Genomic DNA, 12,318 nt, shown 5'->3' on the forward strand with positions numbered 1-12,318 from the left:
ACTTTTTTTTAAGGTGATGATACTTTTTATTTGCATTTCCTTATATCATGTATATAGTCTCCTAGTGTTCTATCTAGAAAAAATATTCTGATGCAATACACATACAAGGATTTTGTCATAGAACTTTCTGTCATACCTGCATACAGTGACTTGTTGTTTAACAAGTTGAATATTGATGATATCTTTTTAAACATTTTACATGATATTTCAAGAGTAAATCAACAATAATCAGAAGTAGACAATAGACCTACAGCAAAAGGCCCTGTACTGTTATTTTCTGTCTTGCCTAAAAATACTTTAAATAGCACCCCTTTCTTCCCATAGTACCGATTTCATAAATGCTTGCTTGAAACACAAATAAAATAGAAGCAGGTAATTTGCTCTTCATGATTCCACACCAAAGGAGGATAAATGTATGATAACATTTTACTGGCATTATTCTACATACATTGATTCTGAGACTACTCTAACATATACATTCAAAGGGCTTTAATATATTAAAGGGCGGGTATAAGGGACGAAGGAACACCATGTGACTATTGCATTGGTTGTTGTGATTAAAACACGATAAGAGTGTTTCCTTCCCCCTGCATCTTATGATCCTCATTGAACAGTAGAAACTACTTCAGACATTAAACATTACAATCTGAAACTTTTCAGGTACTTTCTATATGCTCATGTGCAATTTCTTGTTAGCATAGTTTTGTACTTGGACAGATAATCAGAATGATCAACAATCAGGTATATTAGACAACATTCAGGTCTATTGCCATTGGTGAAACCTGGTATGAGGTAATTTTAATTAAGCCTTGTACAATATATACATAGACTACAGTCATTTTTGTTCAAGCATTGCAAGAGGTTAAATGTTAGATGTTTTATATCGTTTTAACTGCTTTTATGGCAATTATTTAACCATCCATCATTAGCATGATTAGTTGGTTGTTTGAAAGACTGAAAGACACCAAGCAGGGGCAGATCCAGCCATTTTAAAAAGGGTGGGGGGGTCCAACTATATGTCCCAATTCAAATGCATTGCTCGGCCAAAAAAAAAGGGGGGAGGGGTTCCAACCCCCAGACCCCCTTGATCTGCCACTGCCAAGCACTCTTTGTATTTATAATTCAACTTAATTGTAATTACAACCTTTAGAAAAAAATATAGAAAGATTTTTTTCAATTTCTTTTTCAATTAGGTCAAATAAAAAAATATCTGTGTTCATGCTATTCAGCTATTACATCTTTGAAAAAATAGGATAGGTAGGGATTTTTTTTTTATTTTACATTTTACATATTTTTCATTGACTCTTTGGGCTGATGGGAGAGAAATTCTGACATTAACAGTGCTTATTGATAATCGGGACGCTATTTCTAGGCTTAAAATATAGGGTAGTTGCGAATGGATGTTCATAATGAACAAAAGTTAATTATTTCAATAATAAAAAATTATATTAGTACATGTATGTCATGTATGTACTCATATTATGCAAATATTTAAAGTTATAGCCTTGAAGCAGAGATTCACTATACATATGTATGTCTGGCATGCAGAATGTTAAAAGCAAGTTAAGAATTTTACTTTATACATGTATAAGCAGTCGTGGGTATATCATGCATGATACTTTTACATCTTTGAATATGATACAGCCGTAATACGGATGTTGTAGAAACGTCCGTAATACGTATGTTTAAGATACGTCCGTGAAACGGACAATCCGTTTTACGTCAGTTTTTACACGTACGTTTTACGGATGTATTTTTACAGACGTTTTACGGACGTAACCGTTTCATCCGTAATACATCCGTATTACGGATGTTTTACGGACGTTTATTACCACGGCCGTGAAACGTCCGTAGCTATTTTACCTGTGTAGTAGACTGAAAAAGATTAGGGGGGAGGGGGGTGAAAATGAAAAGCAAAATTAATTTAATAGTCTCCCTAAATTTGGTGATTGTTCCTTTCTCGTTTTTCAGAAATGTGTACTTTGGTTTTATTATTTTTTGTGGGATACAAACTTTTTCCCAATATTATAGTTTTTGGTGAACCATCAATGAAATGATAAATGATGAAAAAGAATTGTATGAGCTTGTATGCAGGCTTTCAAAATCATGATCATATCAATCATCCTTGAACGTGTACATTTTTCATATATCCGGAAAAATCTGTGGCCACGAACAAATTTGATAAAAGGTGGAATAGGGTATAAGTCACTGAGACAGCAATTATACAACATCAAGAAAACGAGAAAATGTCTTTTACTAATTAAAGATATCTTGCCAACTGAAAGTACAAAGAAGTGAATTATGTGACAGTTTTTTTTTAAGGAAATTATTTAATCTTTTTAACTACATCTTTTATTTTTTACATTACAGAGGCGAAAAAGATAAAGTAGCGACCTTATTACCAAGAATTCCAAAACATTCCAGATTAATCTACATTATGGGAGGCATGAAAAATATGTGTCAGACTTTTACTTTAAGTGACAGACAGAGCCAAGCGCGTTTATCTGCTGGTTAATACTCTGGTTGCATTGACAATTTGGCAGAATAGTTATTATGCTGGTTTAACATCATGTGTTTGTAAATCAAAGTCATAAAATATGAATCTTATACATATCTTGTTTTAAATATGTTCATCTGAATTTTAGTTATTATCATATCACAGCTCAAAAAGAGAACAGACACAACATTTGTACAAGGGTGTTAAACTTCAAGTGATTATTTTGAGTATCATGTATTATTTGATTTTTCTACCATATAAAACATTTATGTACTTATTTATTTAAACATTTTTTTCAACTAGTCATATTCTTTTACTTATAACCGTACAATTCAGTATAAGTCTTATGTCCATCGTAGATATAAAACTGTGTGAGCCATTTTCATATAACAATGTTTGTGCTAAGCAGAAGTTGATTTAGGAGGGGTAGGGTTCCCAGGCCTCAATTAAGGAGCTACATTTAAGGTTAATGCATAGACTCGTGAAATCCAACTTCTAATGTTGTCTTACCAAGGGGCCAGCTCTCCCCTCAATTTCAAAATCCTGGATCTCTTTATGTGTACCTGCTTGGAATATAAACACTTCATATTTAAAACAGTAAAAAATGAATGAAAATCTGTGATATTTCATGTACAGGTGTTAGTATGTATAGTATATATATGATATTACAAATTTCCTTATTATTTTTGTATTCAATAGTTGATACTTATTTTTACTATGAAAAAGTATGTCAAATTTGTATTTATTAAATAAATTTGTTAAAAAATCAATTGAATACAGTAACAGATTGATTTCGTTGGATATTTGAATCCAAAGCTATTAAGATAAGTTGTTTTTTTATGTTTAGAGTGAATACAATAAGAATATGTAATCCAGTTCATATATGCTTAGGTTTTTCCTGGTTTAATATACTTAATAATTATGGTATGATTGCCAATGAGACAACTATTTACTAAAATTCAAATGAAGTTGTTATGAATATTTGACATCTGCCAAAAACATGAATTTATAGTTTGCTGCTTAGTGTGAGTCAAGGCTCCGTGTTGAAGGCTGTACATTGACCTATAATGGTTTCCTTTTATAAATTGTTACTTGAATGGAGAGTTGTCTCATTGGCACTCATACCAATCTATATATATTTAGACTAATTTATTTTTGCCTGGTCAGTATGTTGAAATGTTTACTAGTCTTCACAAGTGCCTCATGTGGTAGAGTTTGACTTATTCATAAACTATCCCATTGAATTTGGTATTCAAACATGCACTCTCTTTCTTAATTTCTTGTTAGCTTATACCATTTATTCTGTTTTGTTTGAGTTATTATGTGTTTGTGTTTGGATTTGTTTCCTATATTTCTGCTTTCAATATTGAGGAATTGAATTTTGAAGTTTTCTGTTTTGTTCTTGACCTCATGGCAGTGACTTATTGTATATTAAGTTGAACTTCACTATAATGTTATGCAATCATTTTAAATCTTTGACTTACCAAAATGAAGTTGATATTTCAAATATCTCAAACATTAAAAAATTGAGCAATAAATCAAATTAGACTATCACTATCAATTAGAGACTAAAGGACAATATTGTCAACTAGCATAAGTCACTTTCATACCTGCCAACTTTTTAAAATCCCTGTGGGTGTTTAATTGCTCAAAAAGTTATCAAGGATATCACTTGTTGCAGTGTTTGCATGCACTGTTTTTATACGACTGCAAAACTTTTGAGGTCATATGATATGAGATCGTCAGGGAATCATCTTCCAAAGACATTTGGTTTCCAGACGAGTATAAGTGTATTGATATCTATGAAATTGTAGCACAAGGTTCCATACCACAAAAGGAAAGTTTGGATATATTGGACCATAATAGAAAAGTCCAATTTCAAAATATTCAGATCTTTGACCACATACATTCTGTGTCAGAAACCTATGCTGTGTCAAATATTTAATCACAATTTAAATTCAGAGCTGTATTAAGCCTGAATGTGATATCCAAATTTGCCCAAACTGTTCATGGTTTTAATTCTGTGATCCTATCAAGCTAGCCCAGTAGAGCATTTTTTTACTCTAGAAATTATATAGTTTCTTTTTTTTCTCATGGTAAACTGATGAGCTAATAAGCCTAACTTAGGTACACGATTTTTGTACTCGCTTTATTGTGTAGAAAAGAAGATGCATGTAGTCAGAATACTAGAAAAATCTTTCTTATGTTGTAGGAGTTACTGAATGGTGACCGTACATGTCTTCAAAGATGAGCAAAACCCATATCATAATCATAGAAAACTATAAAAGAATTATTTGATCTTATTTAGTCATAATTTGGATATTTAAATCAGTAAAGTCAGGAAATTATAGTAGTACAAAAGAACTTCTGATACTCTGAGAAATGTATATGGGCATGAAATAAAATTAAAAAGCAATTCAGTTTTGGTACATATCTGTTGCTGTCAGTTTGTTTTCGACTTACAAGTTTGAACATCCCTTGGGTATATTTAGCCTCTCTTTAGAGACAGATAATCTACACATTTGTCCCCCTTGATTCAACAATGATATACATTTGGAGATAGCTATTATACACATATGTCCGTCTGTAGACAGCTATGCTACACATTTTCCTTCAGGAGACAGATTTACTTCACATTTGTACCTATGGAAACAGCTTTAATACCTTGGACTATTATACTATAAGTCCCAGTTTAATACACATATTTGTCTGAAAGTCTCTATGATACACATTTCCCCTCCATGCAGAGACAGATGTACTACACATTTGTACCTCTGGAGACAGCTTTGATACACATATGTACATCTGTAGACAACTTTGCTTCACATATGTCCGTCTGGAGACAGCTTTGATACACATTTTCTTTCAAGAGACAGATATGCTACATTTTTGTACCTCTGGAGACAACTTTGCTACACATATGTTCGTCTTAAGACAGCCTTGCTACACATTTTCTTTCAAGAGACAGATATGCTACAGTTGTGTCCGTATGGAGACAGCTTTGCTACACATTTTCTTTCAAGAGACAGATATGCTACAGTTGTGTCCGTATGGAGACAGCTTTGCTACACATTTTCTTTCAAGAGACAGATATGCTACAGTTGTGTCCGTATGGAGACAGCTTTGCTACACATTTTCTTTCAAGAGACAGCTTTGCTACACATTTTCTTTCAAGAGACAGATATGCTACAGTTGTGTCCGTTTGGAGACAACTTTGCTACACATATATCCGTCGTAAGACAGCTTTGCTACACATTTTCTTTATGGAGACAGAAATGCTACAGTTATGTCCGTCTGGAGACAGCTTTGCAACACATTTTCTTTCAAGAGACATATATGCTACAGTTGTGTCCTTCTGGCGACAACTTTGCTACACATATGTACGTCTGGAGACAGCTTTACTGGACCTCTGACAAAAATGTGAAATCTTATTTATGCAATTGTGAAATTTTTATAAAGGTAATTGATATTCACTACTGAATTTACTATAATTACATGATTGATGATTGCTTAAATCTGAGACTACTATAACACGTTATAGTAGTCTCAGCTTAAATTAAAGTTCAGTGGCTGAAATTATGAATGAGAGTGTTTATATACGTGAACTAAACATTATAGAAGATAATATTGAATTGAATATGGAAACTGATGCACCAATTACATTTGCTGAAGTAAAACTGGTCATTTCAAACCTTAAAGTAAACAAATCAGCAGACCCAGATATAATTGTGAATGAAATACTCAAACACTCACAACCTGTGATAATTAATTCTATTGTAAAAGTTTTTAATTTGATTTTAAAGACAGGTAATTATCCAGATTCTTGGAAATTATCTTTCATGATCCCTTTACATAAAAAAGGTGACAAGTTAGACCCTAATAATTATAGAGGCATTTCTCTTATAAGTAATCTACCAAAATTTTTTAATGCCATATTAAATAATAGGCTAATCAAGATTGTTGACAAACAATTAAGTGATTGTCAGTTTGGTTTCAGAGAAAATCACAGAACAGCTGATAGCATCTTTTTATTAAAGTCCTTGATTAATAAATATTTACATAAAGAGAAAAAAAAGATATATGCCTGCTTCATAGATCTGAAAAAGGCTTTTGATTCAGTATGGAGAACTGCTTTACTTTATAAATTATGTAAAATGGGAGTTGGCAAGTCTTTTTATAGAGTTATAAAACAACAATACTTAAATACTAAATCATCTTTAAAATATAAAGATTATGTATCAGAATATTTTAATATTGCTAGAGGGGTTAAACAGGGAGACACACTAAGTCCCACTTTATTTAATGTCTTTATAAATGATATTGTAAAAAATTTTGAGGGAAATGATTCAAGTCCCCTTAAGCTTATAAATAGTAAGGTAGGATGCCTTCTTTTTGCGGATGATCTTTTAATCCTGTCAGAATCAAAAGAGGGTCTACAAAACAGTTTAAATAACGTTAAATTATATTGTAACAAATGGCAACTCTCTTTGAATACAAACAAAACTAAATCCATGATTTTTAGTCAGTCAAAACATAAAAGTGAAACATCACATATTTACTATGAGAATAAAGCCATAGAGAGTGTAACAGAATATTTTTTGGGAATGTTGATAAAATGTAATGGAAATTTATCACAAAGTACTTTAGAGCTGACAAAAAAAGCAAAAAAAGTATTTTTTGCAATAAAATCATATACTAAATCATTGAATAATCTACCTATAAAAGTAGCAAATAATCTTTTTGATTCTTTAGTAAAACCAATTATGACCTATAATTCAGAAGTAATATATTTGGATACATATATTTCTTTTCATCGAGCAAAAAGCAGAACCTTAACTTCAGGAAAAGAAATTAATCAACTTGATTTTATAGACAAAACCCCCATAGAAAATATGCATCTTAAATTTTGTAAATCTACTCTAGGGATAAGAAAAAATGCATCCAATTTAGGAGCAAGAGTTGAATTAGGAAGATTGCCTATAGAATGTTTTATTAAAACACAAACCCTTTTATATTTAGCTAGACTATATAATAATAATATTAATCCATTGTTAAAGGAAGCTTTTTCTCTAGCACAGTCTCTAGATTTGACAGGAACTTACTCATGGTATACATATGCTAAAAATATTGTTAAAGAGACTAAAGTTGACCTTAATATTCTTTCTACTTGTAAGGACATAAAAGATGTAAATAAAATAAAAAACGATATAAAGTTAAAAATGAAAAATATATATGAAGATTTAATTCAAAATAAATTTCAAAACATCAATGATAAAAGTAAATTTTTTCTCTATAAAAAACTTAAAACAGATTACAAACTAGAATATTATCTAAATACATCTAATTTTCAGATAAGGAGATTAATCACTAAATTTAGAATAAGTGATCACTCCCTCTTGATTGAAAAGGGGAGATATTTTAAAATCCCAAGAGAGGAACGTCTTTGCCATAAATGTAAAATACTAGAGGATGAGAAACATTTTTTACTATATTGTGAGTATAATAAAACTCTAAGAAATGACTTTTTTCATCACATATGTACAGAAAATAATAACTTTAATAATTTAAACGAAGAAGAAAAAATTCATTATTTACTAAATCCATCATCGCCTTTACAAACAAATAAGTTAGGATCCTTCTTGAAAAAGTCATTAGAACTGAGGGCAGGGGACTCTTAACAACTTGTTTGTTGTTATAAATTTTAATGCTGTTGATATTTTGTATGTTTAATATGTATGTATATATGTTTATTGTGTTTATTGTATTAATATATGTTGGTCACAAACTGTAAAGTTTATATGACAATAAAATATTTGATTTGATTTGATTTGATTATTGTGAAATAATGATACTGTCTCGTTTCAATTTTGGCATTAATAAAAACCTCGCAATAGTTTTAAAGTTGGCCCCTATTTACAATACTTTCATTTGAGAGTATCTGGATGGGGTTTACACAATAGAGAATAATGGACTAAAAATACAAAAAAGGGCACACACAATGAAGAAAAAGGTGCCAAAACTATCTAATATTCATAATATTTGCCCTTTATTCAGCACCGTTTTATTTGTAAGAAATTTCCATTGAACGAAAAATATTTAAGTATGGAGATGTTATATGATCGCCAAAAAGACAACTATTCAAAGTTCAAATGAAGTTGATGTAAGCATATAGAATTGATTGCAATTTTAGATTTTTCACGAGCTTGGCAATGAACGTAATCCATCGATTACATTTCCAGGAGATCCGATGGGTAATAAGTCTGCCCTGGGAGACTGGAGTGAAGATTGACGAGATACTACCTTTTAGACACCATTTATAATTCTGTGGAAGATTTGTATTTTTACCTTTTGACTACGGTCTATATCAATACAGCCGGGGTGTGCGCCCTATCATATCGTAAGAATATCATTTTTTTTATTAAACACGTCAAAAAGATTTTCTTTGCTCGCTGTAGCTGCTATACATAAACTAGAGGACCACAAGAGCCTGTATCGATCACCTGACTCTATTTGGGTTTTTGAAATCATATAAAAAAAAATCAAATTTGGCTACAAAGTAACAACACTTGGCCAGCACCTCATAAAGGAAAGGAACATTCTCTAGAAAAAGACTTTTGTATGCATTTCCCATAGGGTCCTTTGTTAAACTACGTCCCCCGCTGGCGGCCATCTTGAATGATGAATCGGCTACAAAGTAACAACACTTGGTCAACACCTCATAAGGAACATTCTTGCTATGTTTGATTTCATTCCATTCAGTGGTTCTCTAAAAGAAGTCATTTGTATGCATTTCTCATAGGATCCTATGTTAAACTAAGTCCCCCGCTAGCGTCCATCTTGGATGATGGATCGGCTAAAAAGTAACTACACTTGGTCAGCACCTCATAACTTGAGGAACATTCTTGCTATGTTTGGTTTCATTCCATTCAGTTGTTCTCTAAAAGAAGTCATTTGTATGCATTTCCCTTTAGGGTCCTATGTAAAACTAAGTCCCCGTTGGCGGCCATTTTGGATGATGGATCGGCTACAAAGTAACAACACTTGGTCAGCACCTCATAAGGAACATTCATATCATGTTTGGTTTCATTCCATTCAGTGGTTATCTAAAAGAAGTCATTTGTATGCATTTCCCATAGGGTCCTATGTTAAACTAAGTCCCCCGCTGGCGGCCATCTTGAATGATGAATCGGCTACAAAGTAACAACACTTGGTCAACACCTCATAAGGAACATTCTTGCTATGTTTGATTTCATTCCATTCAGTGGTTCTCTAAAAGAAGTCATTTGTATGCATTTCTCATAGGGTCCTATGTTAAACTAAGTCCCTCGCTAGCGGCCATCTTGGATGATGGATCGGCTAAAAAGTAACTACACTTGGTCAGCACCTCATAACTTGAGAAACATTCTTGCTATGTTTGGTTTCATTCCATTCGGTTGTTCTCTAAAAGAAGTCATTTGTATGCATTTCCCTTTAGGGTCCTATGTAAAACTAAGTCCCCGTTGGCGGCCATTTTGGATGATGGATCGGCTACAAAGTAACAACACTTGGTCAGCACCTCATAAGGAACATTCATATCATGTTTGGTTTCATTCCATTCAGTGGTTATCTAAAAGAAGTCATTTGTATGCATTTCCCATAGGGTCCTATGTTAAACTAAGTCCCCCGCTGGCGGCCATCTTGGATGATGGATCGGCTACAAAGTAACAACACTTGGTCAGCACCTCATAAGGAACATTCATGTCATGTTTGGTTTCATTCCATTCAGTGGTTCTCTAAAAGAGGTCATTTGTATGCATTTCCCATAGGATTCTATGTTAAACTAAGTCCACCGCTGGCGGCCATCTTGGATGATGGATCGGCTACAAAGTAACAACTCTTGGTCAACACCTCATAAGGAACATTCATATCATGTTTGGTTTCATTCCATTTAGTGGTTTTCTAGAAGAAGTTCAAAATATAAAATGTTAACGACGACGACGGACGACGGACGCCATATGATGAGATAAGCTCACTTGGCCCGAAGGGCCAGGTGAGCTAAAAAAGAAGATGTAGTATGGTTGTCAATGAGACAACTGTCCACAAGAGACCAAAATGACACAGAATTTAACAACTATAGCTAGGTCACCATACGGCCTTCAACAATGAGCAAAGCCGATACCGCATAGTCAGCTATAAAAGGCTCCGAAATAACAATGTAAAACAATTCAAACGAGAAAACTAACGGCCTTATGTACAAAAAAAATGAACGTAAAAGAAATATGTAACACATTATAAAACAAACGACAACCATTGAGTTACAGACTCCTGATAATAAGACCTACAAATTCTGGAGTACCCTTTATGTTCTATATTCATCTATTAACCCTTACAACATCTTACGACTTTTCTTCGTGTGCAGTTTATTAAATACAGAAATCGACATAAACAAACATTAAGTACATGACTTTTCTAATCGGATTAAAATGAACACACATCATTAACAGAATACAAGTAAATCTGTTTTTAATATCGTAAAAGCGAACGCCTGACATTTTCTGACTTATGTTAATATATGCAAATGCATTAACATTATTGTGTCAGAAAACGTGTAAACATACATTTATACTATTGATATTGAAGATCTGTCTTGAATAGATATAAAAGATGTGGTACATGTATAAATGCCAATGAGACAACTCTCCATACAAGTCACAATTTGAATAGTAAACCATTATATGAATGTTTGTTTTGGGGTCAAATACAGCGAGAAACATACTAGTCACCCATTTCGTGATTGTATATAGTAGATATAAGAAGATGTGGTATGAGTGCCAATGAGACTACTCTCCATCGAAGTCACAGGATAGATACAAGCAACCGAGCAGCCAGTCACACGACATGTACAAGCAAACAAGAAGATCGTCACATGACATATACAAGCGACTAAAAAGCTAGTCACATGACATAAACTAGCGACTCAGCAGCCAATCAAATGACATATACCAGCGACTAAACAGTCAGTCACATGACATATACAAGTGACTAAGCAGCTAGTCACATGACATACACATGCAAACCAACAGCAAGTTACAGGACATATACAATCGACTAAGCGACTAAGCAGCCAGTCACATGACATATATAAGCGACTAAGCAGCCAGTCACATTACCTATACAAGCAACCAAGCAGCCAGTCACATGACATGTACTAGCGATTAAGCAGCCGGTCACATGACATATACAAGCAACTAAGCAGCAAGTCACATGACATATACAAGCGACTAAGCAGCCACCAACATGACATATACAAGCGACTAAGCAGCCAGTATCAAGACATATACAATTAAGCGACTAAGCAGCCAGTCACCTGACTTATTTACTTCACTTGTACTCGCAGAATCGATATTGAAACTTCACAGCTGAACTTGAATGTAAAATAGGCTAGATTATTAACTCGAATATTTTCAACATTTGTATATTTATCTGCAATGATTGATAATGATTTTTGTAAGGCATGAAAGGCACCCACAACAAAAATTATTCATTTTCGAAAGTCATAGGTTGTTTCAACTTCCGACATAATTTGAAAATAATTTCTCTTATTTTTTTATAACTTTTGTAATAAATCAAGTCAGTATTGAGCGGTGTGATACGTACGAGGAATAAAGTTCACAAGACCTAGTGCTTTAAAAAAATAACCTTGACAAGGCTATAAATTGAATTCGTCTGAAGCGCTCATCTGGATTTACCTCCATCATGAACGCTCAAAGACGAAAATCTGTTCAAAAGAACACTGGCTCTTTTAAAATGTTACGAATAATTGTCTGTTGCAGATCTAGAAG

At 33.0% G+C, this 12,318-nt stretch overlaps 1 protein-coding gene across 1 annotated transcript in view; it reads left to right on the forward strand.

The window, feature by feature from the left end:
* LOC143058138 (von Willebrand factor D and EGF domain-containing protein-like) overlaps positions 1-2,967 on the forward strand; it is a 46,316-nt gene extending 43,349 nt beyond the window's left edge. Inside the window, exon 28 of the mRNA XM_076231600.1 lies at positions 2,371-2,967. Coding sequence (XP_076087715.1) covers positions 2,371-2,385 — 15 coding nt within the window. The 3' untranslated portion in view covers positions 2,386-2,967. The remainder of the gene's footprint in view (positions 1-2,370) is intronic.
* The last annotated feature ends 9,351 nt before the right edge of the window (positions 2,968-12,318 follow it).

This window comes from Mytilus galloprovincialis, chromosome 14 (genome assembly GCF_965363235.1).
Source record: "Mytilus galloprovincialis chromosome 14, xbMytGall1.hap1.1, whole genome shotgun sequence".
Taxonomy (NCBI): Eukaryota; Metazoa; Mollusca; class Bivalvia; order Mytilida; family Mytilidae; genus Mytilus; species Mytilus galloprovincialis.